Raw genomic sequence first — 17437 nt, forward strand, 5'->3', positions numbered from 1 at the left:
CTTAATGATGCTGTGCTGGTGAGGGAAAGACGCCTGTGGATGTTCCCACTCTGTCAATTCCTTGTTATGATTAACTCATCTGTTTAAAAACTGGCAATTTTACAAAACATTCTAAGATGGAACAAAGGCAGGTACAGGTCTGATGATAGCAAATTTGACTGTGCACCATCACCAGGCATAATTACCTGGGCTGTGGGAGCTTTCAGCAGTGACTGGTACAGAAGATGTCACATCCAATGATTCACCAGTCATACAGGGGCCACGAATCAAATGTCTGTTGGGAATTGCCAAACTTCAGTTTATCTTTTGTTTTCTATTCCTTTATCAGATGTTGAACATGTAATTCTGTTTCATACAGAGAAATTCTATTTCTAGGAGCTCTTTACAATTTAATCATAGCCATTTATTTTTGTTTTTAAAGCAAGAAAGGGTTCTTTATTGTCATATGAAATAAATGATGAGTATTTCAAAGGTATTTGAGTGAAGAAATTATTCAAACATGTATCTCCAAATTTCTGAAGTTGAAAAACTTCCCTTCAGAGGGTTAAAAAAAAAAAAATTAGGGGTGAGGAAAAGGAGGAGAAACGGGGAGGGGAGGGGCAGGAGGAGCCAGAACAGTTTGAAGTTTATTATACTTTTTTAATACTTTTCCCTATCTACACCAAAAAAAAGTCAATTTATTGTAATAAGCTAATTTAAAATATAAATCTACAGTTTTCACAATGAAACAAATTTTGGAGTGATTTAAATGAAATGAAATAATTAAACATGGCAATGGTTAAACATAACTTGACGTAACTAAGGTCTTAGATTAGAACTTTGATTTTAGCAGAAACATGCAAGACTCAATGTCATCACACCCTGGGATGTGTATCAACCTGATTGCTGTTTACATCTTCAACATGTTCATTTGCTAATGCTCCTTTTTTTTCCTGCCAAGACAAAGCAAGATGAAAAAGCTCCAAGCCCTCAGCAAGGCCAGAATGTTCATCTTTTACTCTGTGTTTGCTAAAAGCCTACTTTCCTGGCACCAGGAGGAAGGAGAGATTCAGTGGTTTGGCACTGATACCGGCTGAACAGGAATTTACAGCCAAATCGATGGTGCCTGAAGGACTGGAGGAGGTAATGATGATGATGGTGGGAACGATCGTGATGATGGCAGCATTAGGTTATTGAGCCAGTGGCTGAGCCAAGGGCTTTAGGTTGACTTATTTATGTTCATAGCAATCCCTGAGGTAGATACTATTAACATCATCACGTTCAAGATGAGAATATTTTATGCTCTAGGAAGGTTTAGTGACTTTCTGAGGTCTCACAACTGGGGACTGGTGGAGCCTGGAAGTGATCTGGGGAGGGCTGAAGCCAGTTTCCTTGCCTTTATCCTCCTTGCCCTATGATGCTATGATATTCCCGGTTGGAATGTTATAACAGTTTGCATTTCAGATTTTAACATAAAGGTACTAGAGTTACTATGGTAATAGATGGATATGATATTGGCTCTGTTGCTGGCTTGAAATAACCAAAGGCAACATGCTATACGATGAAATGGTATTCTAGCTTTATAAAGCATAACCCATTTGAAAAATGTTCACTTGGACTTGCTTGGCAAGTTAAGGTCCACTTTTGGTGAGAACGATGGTTACCATGTCTGAGTAATCTATGACCTCTTCAAACTCTAATCATTGATGCCTGTGATCACATTCACTGGCTCTTGGTTCAACAAGACTTTCTCAAAGTGGTTCAAGGGAGAAGAATAGGTGTTTCTTTAATGAAACACCTATTTGTGATTAAACTCTCTAGAATAAAGAACATTAAACAGACTTCTTTACTGCAGTTCTTCTGAGAGGCTTTAATGTGCTAATATGTATCTCAATTTTCCTAGAAAGAGTATGCAAGTTTCCCAGACTTAGTTGACCTTAGAGCATGTTGTTGGATTTGGCTTTCCATGAAATATACTTTAGGGGACTAATGTATTTCTTTCTTTGCTCTCTGAGGGCAGAGAACCACCTGAGTAACCATGACCATCTCCACAACTTCTAGTGCCACATCCTCCTTAGTGCGGTGAGGGTTGCAGGAGAGTTTTGAGAAAGAGGACCAACATCTGCTGCATGGACCTGGATTCAGTGGCAGAGCTTGGCTCCCGCAGTGCAGGTCTGCTGTTGCCGCCACTGGTTGTATACTCCATGGGCAATACGGGGCAGAGCTAACAGGGAAGTTGGGTTTGCCCTGCACTCCCTCTGTGGCTGGGGATTATGGGTTACTCCAATTTGCCTCTATCATTGAGCAAAGATGAGAATAAGGCAAGTCCTCTGATGGTGATGGTGGAGGGAGGCTGCTCACTCATTCCCCCCTCTACCCCCCAACCCCGTTTACAACCCTGCATACATCCTCAAGGCGGCAGTCCTACTATTCACACCACGGGTCTGAGAATGCTCATGTTAATCGTTCGCTGTTGACCTTCTAGATCCACGTTCTATCCTTCTTTGTCCTGCCCTGTTCCCTGGGAGGCTGACCTATTTGGACTTCATTACCAGGGCTTCCTGGCTGGCTGGGATGGGTTTGGCCAGTGGAGATGCCAGAAGTAGATCAAGGAAGTATTAGAAGAGTGTTTCTTCCCCACTCTCACTCTGTGGGCATCGGGGTTCTGGTTGCAGCTCCAGCCCTGTGGTTATAGCTCCCTCTAGGGGCTGTTTTCCAGGCTTCCTCTCTCCCTGGGCCCTGGTTACACTGTCTAGGGCTGGCAGCGGCTTCCTTCTATTGCTACTATTCCACCTCAGCATCCCTTAACCTTGCCCACACTTGAGTTAACAACCCCTTCATGAAATGCTCCTCTTCCAGCCAGACCCCAGCAGGTATAGCGGAGCTCTTCACAGCAAGAGTTTAAAATACCTAGAGACTCGGGCATTCAGCCCAGGAACTGAGCCCTCACTGCGTACTGTTGTGGAGGCTGGGATTAGCCCCAGGTTGTTCCTGCCTTTAGGGGAGACAAGAGTTGATTTCACAGCACTAATGCCAGATAGCAGGTCAGACGCGTCAAAGCTGAGAGAGGAAGGGAATTCTCAAATACCCATGCCCTCTGCTCATTAAGGGGGTTAACAAGGCAGTTTATGAAAACAGGAGATTGGATATGTAAATGTGATGTTTCTTTATCTTATGTAGCTCTGGAACCTTCAGAAGTATTTTTAATTTTTTTCCTTTTTTCCCATTTTGCTCAGGACCCATCTGAGCCTGGAAAGAGAGGCCACAGTAAGAACAATCCAAGGTCCTGGGGAGATCCTTTCTCTCCCTCCCTGTTACAAAAGCAACACCAGTGAAGCCTAGTGTAACTGGCAGAGCTGGGAGTCTTCAGAAGTATTTTTAAAAGTGAACATCCTCAACTAAATGTTCTTTCTTTCCCCCGAGTCCTGTCCTGCAGTAACCAATGTTCAGGAGGCGAGAATAGTGTCACCGTTGCTATTTCTAACAGTCCCTAGGTTCCCCAGCACAAAGGAGAACAGCGGAGGAGTGCAGGACTGCTCTTTCTTCTGCAGACCAACAAAAGCCGCGATTTAATGAGATCAGCTGCACCCAGAGGACAGTTTAAGAACCGCCCTGGCTTCTCAGCTGAATTCCATCCAAGAGCAGCAGCAGAGAGGCAACGTGCCCATGGCTCTGTGATCTGTTGAATTAAAGAGAGGAAGAGTCATCCCTTCCCTGACTCAAAAGCCCATAGAATTCAAAAGAATATGGATGGAGTTTCTTCTGAGGTGAAATTTAAAAAGCTGAAGGCTGGGGGAAGGAAAGGAAGAGGAATAAGGCAGTTAACTCTTTGGGAACAGGAGAAGCATGAGGGGTGCAGGACAGGGGAACAATCACCTACAGACTGGGCCTTCCAGCCACCGTCCCTCTGGGGCTTCTGACATCTTCAGTCTGTAAGTGGATGCATTTTAAATTGAAACTGTCAATGAACTCAAGGAAAAAACAAAACAAAACACATAACTTACAATTAAAGGATCTTACAAGATGAAAACTCCAATAAGGCCATTGCATTCTTTTCAATATGCTCCTTGGAGGTAAAAATAAAAGGGCAGGGTATCTTTAAGTATGCCATGAGAACTGACCATTGTCATTTAAACCAGATATTTCACACACTGTTTTTTGATACCATACTTTGTAAAAAATACATTCGTTTGCTAGTGAACCCTGTCTTTAACCTTTTCAATTCAGTGTGTCCAGGATCCGGGCCATCTCAGGACTCAGCTGTGTTAGAGACACATTTAAAGAACAGAGACCCTGCATGTGAGAAGTCAAGCAGTTCTTTTAAAAAAGGACATCATTCCTCTGGCGTAGTCATACATCAGCTAATCATTCACTAAGTGCTTCCTCTGTGTCAGGCTCTGGGTGGTGCACTGGGGTAGGCTACAGACATAAAAGGTGGTAAACCCTGTTTTTCAGGAATTTATATATCGTGTTCCCAATCTGGGGCTGATTTTGCCCTGCCCCAAACCCCTAACATTTGACAGTGTCTGGAGACATTTTGACTGTCACACTGGGAGTATGCTGCTACTGGCATCTAGCGGGTAGAGACCAGGGGTGCTGCTAACTATCCTACTGTGCACAGGACAGCCCCACACAAAGAATTATCTAATCCAAATGTTAATAGTGCCAGCCTAATGGGAGATGGATGAGGGAACAGAAAAGATGCAAAGTATGAAAAGTGATCAGACAGATACATGCATAGGCTTTATGGGAGCCCCAAGGGAGAGTATCTTCAACTTTTAAAGTGAAACAAGCATTAGTATAGATATATGTAAATTTATTCATAGAGATAGGATCTCACCATGTTGACCAGGCTGGTCTCGAACTCCTGGCCTCAAGCAATCCTCCCTTGGTCTCCCAAAGTGCTGGGATTACAGGCGTGAGCCATCACACCTAGCCTGCATTTAAAAAAATTTGTTGTTGTTTCAACTTTTATCAAAAAATACTTCAGGTTGGACACAATGGCTCTTGTCTATAATCCCAGTACTGTGGGAGGCCAAGGCAGGAGGATCACTTGACAGGTCAGGAGTTCTAGACCAATTGGGGCAACAGAGCAAGACCCCATCTCTACTTAAAAAAAAAAAAAATCCTGAACAAAGCGGGAGGCATCACACTACCGGACTTCAAACTATACTACAAGGCTACAGTAATCTAAACAGCATGGTACTGGTACCAAAACAGAGATACAGACCAATGGAACAGAACAGAGGTCTCAGACGCAACGCAACATATCTACAACCATCTGATCTTTGACAAACCAGACAAAAACAAGCAATGGGGAAAGGATTCCCTGTTCAATAAATGGTGTTGGGAAAACTAGCTAGCCATGTGCAGAAAGCAGAAACTGGACCCCTTCCTGACACCTTACACTAAAATTAACCCCAGATGGATTAAAGACTTAAACATTAAGACCCAACACCATAAAAACCCTAGAAGAAAATCTAGGCAAAACCATTCAGGACATAGGTGTAGGCAAAGACTTCATGACCAAAACACCAAAAGTATTGACAACAAAAGCAAAATAGACAAATGGGACCTAATCAAACTCCACAGCTTCTGCACAGCAAAAGAAACAGTCATTAGAGTGAATCGGCAACCAACAGAATGGGAAAAAATTTTTGCAGTTTACCCATCTGACAAAGGGCTGATATCCAGAATTTACAAAGAACTAAAACAGATTTACAAGAAAAAAACTAAGAAGCCCATTCAAAACTGGGCAAAGGATATGAACAGACACTTTACAAAAGAAGACATACATGAGGCCAACAAACATGAAAAAATGCTCATCATCACTGGTCATCAGAGAAATGCAAATCAAAACATTGAGATACCATCTCACGCCAGTCAGAATGGCGATCATTAAAAAAATCTGGAGACAACAGATGCTGGAGAGGATGTGGAGAAATAGGAACACTTTTACACTGTTGGTGGGAGTGTCAATTAGTTCAACCATTGTGGAAGACAGTGTGGCGATTCCTCAAGGACCTAGAAATAGAGATTCCATTTGACCCAGCAATCCCATTACGGGGTATATATCCAAAGGATTATAAATCGTTCTACTATAAGGACACGTGCACACGAATGTTCATTGCAGCACTGTTTACAATAGCAAAGACCTGGAACCAACCCAAATGCCCAACGATGATAGACTGGACAGGGAAAATGTGGCGCATATACACCATGGAATATTATGCAGCCATCAAAAACGATGAGTTCGTGTCCTTTGTAGGGACATGGATGAACCTGGAAACCATCATTCTCAGCAAACTGACAGAAGAGCAGAAGATCAAACACCGCATGTTCTCACTCATAGGCGGGTGTTGAACAATGAGAACACATGGACACAGGGAGGGGAGCACTACACACTGGGGTCAGTTGGGGGGAAATAGGGGAGGGACGGTGGGGGGTGGGGAGCTGGGGAGAGATAGCAAGGGGAGAGATGCCAGTTGTAGGTGATGGGGGGGAAGGCAGCAAATCACACTGCCACATGTGTACCTATGCAACAATCTTGCATGTTGTTCACATGTACCCCAAAACCTAAAAGGCAATAAAATAAATAAATGGGAAAAAAATCCTGTAATAACAATTTCTGATTTCTGGGAGCAGCATTCATTAGAGCAATATCTGGAAAATTCTTATTAGCTATTTCCTGAAATACTCAACAGTGATCATGAATATTTACCTGTAAGATTTTTTTTTATATTGTTTTTTCTTCATCACAAATCAAAAGGACTGAAAAATCCATTACTAGCAAATATACCTATTATGCCAAACTGAACACGCAATTCCTCAAGGGGCAGTGACAGCGTTCTTGAACTCCAGAGTCATCAGTCACATGCACCCCTCCTGCAGGCCACCTAGACTCTTGACAGCCAATAATTTTTTATTCTCTTTGAAAGGAAGGGGGAAATTACAAAATCCTTTAACCTAACATAGTCATGGTTTGTTAAACCATGAGGATATATTATGAGAAATGCATAATTGTGTGAGCATCACAGAGTGTACCTATGCAAACCTAGATGGTATAGCCTACTTCACGCCTAGCCTGTTGCTCCTAGGCTACAGCATGTTACTGTACTGAATACTATAGGCAACTGTAACACCACGGTAATTATTTATATATCTAAACATAGAAAAGGTACAGTAAAAATCCAGAATTATAATCTTACGGGACCACCACCATTATATATGTGATTTGCCATTAACCAAAACCTTATTATGCAGCACATGACTATAATTATACTTGCAAATACCTTTTAGGAGTACAAACTAAATGGAATTGAATCTGAAGAAAGGTAAATGTAAGGACTGTTTTCTCCTCCCTCCCCCAAGTACATTGGTAAGTTTCCACAGGGAACCAGCTGACTTGGCTGATGGTCTTTAACCCTTCTAAATGTTGAAATGGATTAAGAACAGCTTCCCCTACATCCCCTTCCTCTTTTCCAGACATCTGGTAGACCTCACTCCCTTTTCCTGTGACCCTGACTCTCAGGCATGGCTTCCTTCAGGCAGAAAAGGACCTGGCACCAGGGAAGGCCCAGCTACCTAAGTCAGGGTCCTCAGAAGAAGCAGCAAGTAAACACGGGGTGAATGAGGCAGATGAGTCTTCTGGGCCACTCTGCCTACACTTCAGTAAAAATGGATGCTTCTTCAATAAAGCAGAATCACCAATAGGACTTGTTTGATTTCCTTTCTTTCTCAAGTGTCTTTCTCCCGAAAGCAGCAAATGCATACTTGTCCCAGGATGAGAGAAAGAGCTAAGGGTGTGTGTTATTAAAGTTGGAACCACTTTTAACAACTGATTCCTTAGTGAATTTTAATGGGATCATTTTAGGAGTTGGCTGATGACATGCCTTCCAAATACTAATAAGAATAGCCAGCATTTATTGTGTACTTTTTGCCAAGCATTATGCTAAATGTTTTATTTTCAAAGAAGAAATGTAATTGTAAATATAGTTGATGTTAGGCATTTCCTCTTGATCGGCAGATCCACTAGCAATGGCTGGTTAGCATCCTAGTGGGGAGCATAGGAATGGGGGAGGGGAAGTGATGGCAGTCTGAGGTCTAGATGTGGTCATGAGGTAATGCAATAGAGTCTTACTCAGTTCCCAGAGTGCTTGGACAATTCTGGGGTAGTGAGGTAGACTCAGAAGAAAGGCAGTGGGCTTCTTGTTGCTAATGCCACAAGGAGGCTTGGTGATTCATTGGAAACATAAATTATATATGATCGTGTTGGTATCTTACATTAGGGAAGCAGAGAAGACTAGTTGTAGTAACTTCAGTTCTTTTGGCAACCGCTTCATCCCCTGGAGTGGCACTGGCGATGCTCCCACCTGGATCCCCTTGGATTTCTTTTATAGTTTCTCTATACTCCTCTCCCTGCCCACCAAGCCTCCATGTGCTTTTGTTCCCAGCAGCCCATATCTACACAGAGGACTGCCTTTGGGCTACTGGAGACACTGCCTGAGTGCAGACAGACTGAAGTGCCTACTGGTTGTAGGAAGGGCCAGTTCTTTCGCCTTAGGTCAGGACAACTTTGAGATGCACCTGCTACTCCAGAGCTCCCTGAAGGATAAGGCTGAAGGTACTCTTTGTGTAAGATCATGTCCTTGTTCGGATTCTTCCCTTTCCCTTACTTTCCCCATTCTCTTACCAGCTTCCCTTGCAAGTATTCCCTAATAAGTCACATGCACACAAGTCCTCATCTCAGGGTCTGCTTCTGGGGAATTCAACCTAAGACCCTTCCTGAGAATGTATTTGCTATAGTGGTAGTGGTGTGTGTGTGTGCCCTTGTACTCTTCATGATAAACTACAACTTCATCAGTTGCTTCTTCACACACACATTCACCCTAGACAGGGCACTCCCACACCCTCTTACATTTTCTTCCAGGGAAGTCAGCTGCTCATCCAGTCTTACTTGGTCTGTCCCACGAGGAAATGTCCCCTTCTCTCTGTCAGGAGGGACTTGAGGGGACTCCCACGGCCCTGTAGATTCTGCTATCAACTCCTCTGTGGCATTGATGACTTTCAGGACTTCTGTGGAGATGTTGCAGAGAGAAACAGCAGAAAACTTCTGTTTGGTCCGATAACAGAAGGGGGCAGAAGACAAGAACAGCACATTAACAATGACACAGAAATTTTATGTTGTTATGACACTCATCATCATGAGGTTGATTCTGTGATTCCACACACAAACACCAATGTGCTGAAGAATGAGAAGATAAAACTTGACACAGCAGAAGAGAACTGAGGGGAGACCTGATTTGACTTCACCTAGTTTCTGTGACTCCCAATAAATTATTTCAGATTCTTGGGGAAGGAAGGAGGAAAGAGGGCTAGAGTGGAAGCTGTATGTCCTCTGGCCACTGCTGGTAGTTTAATATCTCTTACCTTATTTGCTGAATAATATTCTACTTCCTCAGCAAAACTTCAGTCTCAGACTGAAGTGTGGTCCAGTGGGTAGCTTTCTGGACTGCCATTTAAGAGAACTGGGCTCCAGTTTTGGCTCTAAATTCACCCAATTATGGGAACTTGGCCAAGTTATTTTCCATTTCTGGAACTCATTTTTGCCATTTGTACAATGAAAGTATTAGAATTTCTATGCTGTGTCTTGATAGACAGTGTATTAGCTCAGACATCCATTTTCAAGCTCATTCTCTCTTGCTTTCTTCCACCATGGAGGGAACCCCCAGGGCCCTGTAGATTCTGCTATCAGCTCCTCTGTGGCATTGATGACAGGGAAATACCCATTTCCCTGCTTCCCTTGCAGCTAGGCATAGTCATGTGACATCATTTTGACTAGAATCCAAAATGATCTAGTCTGAGAAAGTTTGAGGGGTTTCTAGATAAGCTTTTGTTTTCCTAATCAGGGGAACTGGTGCATCTAATGCCCCTCTCTTCCTCCTCACTTGTTTCTGCCTTAAAAATAGACATGCAGCTTATGAGCCAACAAGATTGAAGATGAATGCCAAACCTCCAAGTGACATGGAGCAGAAAGGCTGAAAGAGCCTTGACTCAGACAGCATTGGATTGGGTGAACCACTGGGAGTTGCCATCTGCCTCTGAATATCATGTTATGTGAAAAAAAAGATCCCCTATTTGCCGAAGCCACTGTTGGCCAGGTTTTCTGTTATCTGTGGCTGAACATATTCTTGACTGACACAGGTCACTTCCAACTTTTACATTCATGGCTCAAAATTACAATCAATCCAGATTTGGGCCAACGTTATTAATGGTGCAGAGGTCCTTCAACCTCAGAGAATCATCTGCATTTTGAGTTCATCTGAACATATAGCACCATGCAATAAGCTGGAGATCACTGTTGCTTGGCAGTCATGGTTTCCATCTACAAACAGCTTTGTTTATCTCATCACATCATGTTTCATGTGACCAGTAAAATGTTTAAAGAAGTAAACCAGGGGAGAGAGATCCAAGATGGCTGATTACTAGCAGCTCAGGATTGTAGCTCCCAGTGAAAGCGCAGAGAACAAGAGGATGCCACACTTTCAGACAAATTTTTGTTGCTCATGGACCAGGAGATTCCCAGCGGAGGAGGCCCGCAGGTCACCAGCGCCACTCTTGTGGCCAGCGCGGCAGTTTTGCCAGCGCCTTGGCGTGGCGGTTGTCGGTGCAGAGTAAACGGGACTGGGTCCCCTTTTGGTCGACGTTTGGAGCTCCGGGAAGGCAGAGTCGCCCATTCAGCTGATTGAAAAAGGGACTCAAGAGGGAAGCCAGACCGGAGATTCCTGGGCAGAAAAGCACCAAGAATCTTAACACCGCTGTTTTAGCCGGTGCAGTGGGTTGCTCAGATTTCGGTGCTGGGAATCAACAAGTTGGACGTCCACTCAGAGACCTAATTTGAAAGTCGGTAATTACAAAGACAACAGGTGGATAAATTTACAATGACGGGAAGAAACCAGCGTAAAAAGGCTGAGAATACTCAAAATCAGAATGCCTCTCCCTCTACAGGGGATCACAGTTCCTCATCAACAAGGGAACAAGGCCTGATGGAGAATGAGTGCATTCCAATAACAGAATAAGGCTTCAGAAGGTGGATAATAAGAAACTTCTGAGTTAAAAGAACATGTTCTAGCCCAATGTAAAGAAACTAAGAACCTTGAAAAAAGGTTTGACGAAATCCTAACGAGAATAGACAATTTAGAGAGGAATATAAATGAATTAATGGAACTGAGGAATACAATAGGAGAACTCCATGAAGTATGCACAGGTTTTAACACTCAAATTGATCAAGCATAAGAAAGGATATCAGAGGTCGAAGGCCAGCTTAATGAAAGGAAACGAGAAGGCAAGATTAGAGAAGAAAAAGTAAAAAGGAATGAGCAAAGTGTACAGGAAATATGAGACTATGTGAAAAGACCTAATTTGCATTTGATAGGTGTACCTGAATGTCATGAAGAGAATGAATCCAAGTTAGAAAATATTCTTCAGGATATTATTCAGGAAAACTTTCCTAACCTAGTAAGGCAGGACAATACTCAACTCCAGGTAATACAGAGAACACCACAAAGATATTCCTCAAGAAGAGCAACCCCGAGACACATAATCGTTAGATTCACCGGGGTTGAAATAAAGGAGAAATTCTAAGGGCAGCTAGAGAGAAAGGTCAGGTCACAGCAGATCTCTCAGCAGAAACCCTACAAACTAGAAGTGAGTGGGGATCAATATTCAATATCCTCAAAGAAAAGAATTTTCAACCCAGAATCTCATATCCAGCCAAACTAAACTTCATAAATGAAGGAAAAATAAAATTTTTCAGGAACAAGCAAGCGCTCCGATTTCATCACCACCAGGCCTGCTTTACAAGAGCTTCTGAAAGAAGCACTACACACAGAAAGGAACAACCAGTATCAGTCATCCCAAAAACTTACCAAAAGGTAAAGAGTATCTTCATAAAGAAGAATCTGTATCAACTAATGGGCAATATAGCTAGCTAGCATTAAATGACAATATTAAACTCACAAATATCAATATTAATCCTAAATTTAAATGGATTAAACGCCCCAATCAAAGACACAGACACGCAAATTGAATAAAAAGTCAAAACCCATCAGCACACTGTATCCAGATCCATCTCATAAGCAACGACACACAGACTCAAAACAAAAGGTTCGAGGAAGACTCACCAACCAGATGGAGAGCAAAAAAAAAACAGGAGTTGTAACTTTCGTCTCTGACAAAATAGACTTTAATAGTAACAAAGACTAAAATAAACAAAGAAGGACATTACATAATGGTAAAAGGATCAATGTAACAACAGGAGTCAATGATCATAAATATATTTGCACCCAATATAGGAGCACCCAGATACATAAGACAAGTTCTTAACGACTTATAAAGAGACTTGGACTCCCGCACAATAATAGCAGGAGACTTTGACACCACATTGCTAATATTCGACGGATCAACGAGATAGAAAATTAACAGGGACATTTATGATTTGAACTGAGACCTGGAACAAGTAAACTCAGTAAATATTTATAGAATTCTTCACCCCAGGGCCACAGAACATACATTTTTTTCAGTATCACATTGCACCTATTTTGAAAGTGACCACATAAATGGAAGTAAATCACTCTTCGGCATTTGCATAGCATTTCACAGATTTAAATAAAATATTGGTTGGCTGTTTGTTTGCTATTTTCTTCCCTTATTCCTTCCTGTCTCCACTGTTAAGTACAATTATCGGCATAAAAGAGGTTTTTAATACCTATTTTTAGATTGCATCCCAGCCTGGGCAATAGAGCAAGACTCCTGTTCTCTCTCCCCCTTTCTCTTTCTTTCATTTAAAAAAAAAAAAAAAAAGTAAACCAGTAAAATGTTTGGTAAGATATGCCTTCCTAAGGTACCTATGTGACCCATATAAACTTGACCAAAATATTAATGATACCTATGACTTGATTTGCAAAATTTTTTCCTCTAAATGCATTCTATTTTAGGTTTTGTCTCACTAGAGGAGGTTTCTGATGGCAAAGGGGTTAAGTGACAAATTAGTGACTGAGTCTGCAGTCCAGAAGCTGGCTCTGGGCTTCAACACTGAGGCACGTGGTCTCACACCTGTCAAGCCACTCTGGGGTGAGGGCACCTGTGCCAGAGGGCTTCTCTTTAGCCTTAGCCTTTCTGTTCCACAATAGCTGCCTGATTGACCCAATAGCCCTGTTTCCGTTGGTTTGAGGGGCTTTGCTACATACCAGAAAGGTTGGATCTGAGATCCTAGGGGAATGAGATAGAGGGAAGGTGAGGCAGACCCACCAGAATGACGGAATTGTCCAAGAGGACAGCCAGAGCCAACTCCTCACCTTAGGAAAAATGTGTAGAGGATGTACCCCACTCTTCAGGACACAGTAGCTTGATGTGGCAGATTTTGGAGACAAATTGGGCTCAAAATAATTTTGGCAAGAACCAGCTACCACTGTTTGCTTAAGTCCATTTTAGAAAGGGCAATGTTGTATGCATGAAGTGGATTTGTTACCCTTTTGTTAGAAACAAAATGTGTTTAGAAAGGTTGCCCCTTATTTGATAGACACAGTGCCCTTGTACATCTTTTGAAAAGAAAGATATATGACCAAGGGGTTCAGAAAATTTTACACCATAGAATGAGGGAAGATAAAGTAAAAATGTACACAAATTTCCAAACAGCACAGGGCATTAAAGGTCAAGGTATTAATGGGAAGGACTTAAGAGACGCTTAGACAGAAAGAGTGATCTGTATCCTGACTCCAACTGAACATACAATCAAAGGGATAAGTTAGCCATCAATACTGTTGGACCATCATTGTTTTATTCCATCTATAAACAGCCTTGTTTATTCAGTCATGAGAGTTGCAAGCTCGAAGCCAAATATTTGCCATGCTTTTTGGCCTAGAATACCACCTGTGAGATGTGCACTTCCCAGTTCTCTACACTCCCTTCTGTTCATTCTACATATTTCATTGGGACCCTATGGTATGCTAGCTCTGTTCCAGGTGCTGGCATGAAGCAGAGAACAAGAGGAATATAGTTCCTGCCATCACACATGCCTTGGGCCCCATCCCATCCACTTGTCATGCTGACTTCCTGTCCAGGGCCCTGAGGCATTTGCATTTTCCCTTAAGTCAGAGTGAGGAGGCCCAGGCAGCTGGTTTGAGGAGAACAGCACAGCTTTACCTGGAATACCTATGGTCTGGTTAAAGACTTGGACCACTTCATAAGGGAACCAGCTTCCAGCTGGCAGAAGTGGCTGAACGGGCCTGGTGCAGTGGCTCACACCTGTAATCCTGGCACTTTGGGAGGCTGAGGTCAGGAGTTTGAGACTAGCCTGGCCAACATGGTGAAACCCCGTCTCTACTAAAAATACAAAAATTAGCTGGGCATGGTGGCACATGCCTGTAATCCCAGCTACTCCGGAGGCTGAAGCAGGAAAATCACTTGAACCTGGGAGATGGAGGTTGCAGTGAGCCAAGATTGTGCCATTGCACTCCAGCCTGGGCAACAAGAGTGAATTTCTGTCTAAAAGAAAAAAAAAAGTGATTGAACAAAAATTACATGAAAACTGGAGAAGATGGCTTCATTGGTTTGGTTGGTGTTTCCATTTTGCTCTCCACTGGGAAATGCAAGCTGGAATCCACAGCAATTTCCCACCTGTAGGGAATCAAGTGTTTCTTGTCTGTTCCCTTGGAATGGGCTGTTTGCTTGGACCTGGGGTGGGGGTGGACCATGCACCTACTGGAAGTTGAGATAACTTGGATTTCAATAGCTACATGACAGTGGCAGGGCACCTAACCTCCCTGTTCCTTACTGTGCTCATTGGCCAGTGAAAGATAGCTTTCCTACAGGGCTAACACTGACTTGTCATGTAAATGTCCTGTTCCCTCCCTAGTCTAGAGAAAAGTGAAAAGCACCTCCTACAACTATGTTTAAAAAGCTATATTTAGCCTGGATGGAGGTTTGATCAGATGAGAAGCTGGTGGAGATTCAGAGGTGGCCGAGAGGGAGCCCTGTATGTGGGAGAAATGAAAAGCTAACTGTTTTCTATTGCTTACAGCCCCAGACGGATGAGGTGCGTGGCACAAAGCACGAGCTGAGAGCCCAGACAAAGCACTCCCCTGTGGCAGCTGACTTTCTGCAGATATTCATTATAAGACAGATCAAATGTGGGTTTTATGGATGCAAATGAGGGAGAAGTGAAAGCATGGAGAAAGTCAGCTGACACAATACGCTTTGCAGAACAGGAAGGTGGGTCTCAAAGACACCTGCAGCTAAGGGACCCACAGATGATGGAATGAAAATGGCTGGTAAACCCATGTAACAAAATTCAACCTTCTAGTAAGCAATGAAATACAAATTCAATAACATTTATTAAGTGCCAGATACAGGCACAATGCTCTTTAAAATGCCAAGTGTATGGCAGTATGCCCTAGTGCAGGTAGCACGTGTTGAACTTTGAGCTGTTGGCCCACGGTAGGATGTAAGTCTGTACTCTGAGGCACTTACACTCCTGGCATCCTGCTGACTGATGCTCACCTCTGAGAGCCCAAGTGTCCACTTCTCGGGTTCAGTCTGTGTCACAGCCCAGGCGGAACACCAAATCTACAACATCAGCTTCACAACCACTGGGGCTGAAACAGTCCACCACTTGGGGCACAGAAGGTGAGGGGAAGCACACTGGTGTTGCAAGCCCCCCAAAGAGCCACTAGGGCAGAGGGACAGGAAGGTAAGATCTGACTCCTTTTGGCCTGAGATGGAGCTTCCTCAATTGCTCATTAATGAGGTAGTGAACCTATTGTCAACCTCCATCAAGACTCCATCTCCTAGCCCCTCACAAATGACACAGTACTGCAGCAGGCCTTGAAGACAGTCTTTTACCATCAAGGTTGCAGCCCTGACAGTGGCCGTTTCAATAGCCCCAGTAAAGATGACCAAGTCGGGACCTGTGCAATTCATCTCTACTGATCATTTCTTTTCTCTAGGACTGTAGGCAGAGTAAGACTTGTATTTTTTGTCTCAGGACACAAACATACTTGACCTTAGCGATCTCTCTGTGCTGTGCCTATATGCTTTCTCGCCATATAAAACGTGGCTATAAACAAATTTCTACTCTATGTACTCTTCCTTATCAACTGTTTTCCAAGACATAGAGAATGCAAGTTGTTGCCAGGGGAGATCTGAGCCTGTAGAATTTTAAAGGAGAAAATATTTTCATTCTAAACACTAGATATATCTGCTTGTTAGCAATCTTTGTAAATTCTCCTGAGATTTTCCCAGTATCATTATTCATTTCTAAGGCTTGTGTTGCACAGAAAAATGCAAACTCATTTCAAGCTAGAATAATCAGGAATGCTCTTTACCAGAATATCTCACTCTTGTGAATGTGTGAGCAGCAAGAGTGTGTTCTAATAATTGGACGTCTGGCTTTGTGGAGAGAGATCACTTCGGAATGAAAGAGGGGATTCCAGCCACAGATTGACCCTGGAACATGTGTGTCTATGTGTCTGTCTCAGCTGGGCTCAGAGCTGAGCCGAAATCTGTGCCACAGGTCCTAGCATCTATTTATGTGACTCGATATAAGTCTTGATGTAATATAAGGTGGGCAGAAAGGCTTTGAGGATGTGTACATGTGCCTGGAGGAGAAGAAAGATTTTCCTAGCTCCACCTCACAGGCTGTTCCGACACCTATCACAAGAACAAGAGAAAAAAGGCACAACAGGCAGAAGCTGAAGGGACACTGGCACTTTTGAGAGGAGGGAAGCATACAGTCTGATCAGGGTTCACGGTCAGCCAAGAAACAGAGAGGCAGTGGCGAGGGGCCTGCCACTTTAGTGTCTTGTGAAGGGCCTCCTTACTTACTCGTTAGGGATAGGCCTAGGGCCCATCATCTCTTTAGGGGGCCATGAGAATATTTTAATTTCTTTTAAAATTATGAGAAAAAGAATGAATCTTTGCACCAGGAGCATGCTTTAATATATTGGTATATTTATACCAATACAGTTGTAAAATATGATTTTAAAATGTGTTTTATGGAGGAAAGGGCCCTGAAGCAAAAGTGCCTGTGCCTGGCAAAGTCACCCACGGCCCTCGTCTCGCGGATCTGGGGCCCCTCTATGAAAAGGCACCTGGGCAGGGCCTGGCAGCCACAGTGCCTGGGCAGCTGTGGCCTGGTGAGGTGCCAGCTCCAGACATCCATGGGTGCCCTGAGTGGGCATCTCCAACAGGACTGTTCATGAATACATGGCAGGCCCCTCCTCCAAGACTCCCCAAAATAACAGAGGGAGACAGTGGGGCATGCTGTGGTCTTCTACTATGGACTAATGCTAATGAAACCTCCTCATTTGCACATGTAGACCCATGAGGCCCAGGAAATTCAGCTTACCCTGTCTCCGTGACTTTGGGCAAATACTTAATCCCTCTGAGCCTCCATTGTAAA

General features: G+C 43.3%; 1 protein-coding gene and 1 non-coding gene across 5 annotated transcripts in view; both read right to left on the reverse strand.

The window, feature by feature from the left end:
• The window catches only part of LOC108289080 (myosin VIIA and Rab interacting protein), a 209767-nt gene that overhangs the window by 19346 nt on the left and 172984 nt on the right, over window positions 1–17437 (reverse strand). For 3 of the 4 annotated variants that reach the window (XM_017508338.2, XM_017508336.2, XM_037731278.1), the window contains one exon: window positions 8897–9091. The exons of the other annotated variant lie outside the window; for it this stretch is intronic. In XM_017508338.2, the coding sequence (XP_017363827.1) occupies window positions 8897–9091 (195 nt within the window). The remainder of the gene's footprint in view (window positions 1–8896; window positions 9092–17437) is intronic. 4 annotated transcript variants of the gene reach the window in all.
• LOC119468203 lies at window positions 3217–3345 on the reverse strand. Its single transcript, XR_005196849.1, has one exon. It is a non-coding gene; the product is annotated as a small nucleolar RNA SNORA64/SNORA10 family (small nucleolar RNA).

Source organism: Cebus imitator, unplaced genomic scaffold (assembly GCF_001604975.1).
Source record: "Cebus imitator isolate Cc_AM_T3 unplaced genomic scaffold, Cebus_imitator-1.0 Scaffold391, whole genome shotgun sequence".
Taxonomy (NCBI): Eukaryota; Metazoa; Chordata; class Mammalia; order Primates; family Cebidae; genus Cebus; species Cebus imitator.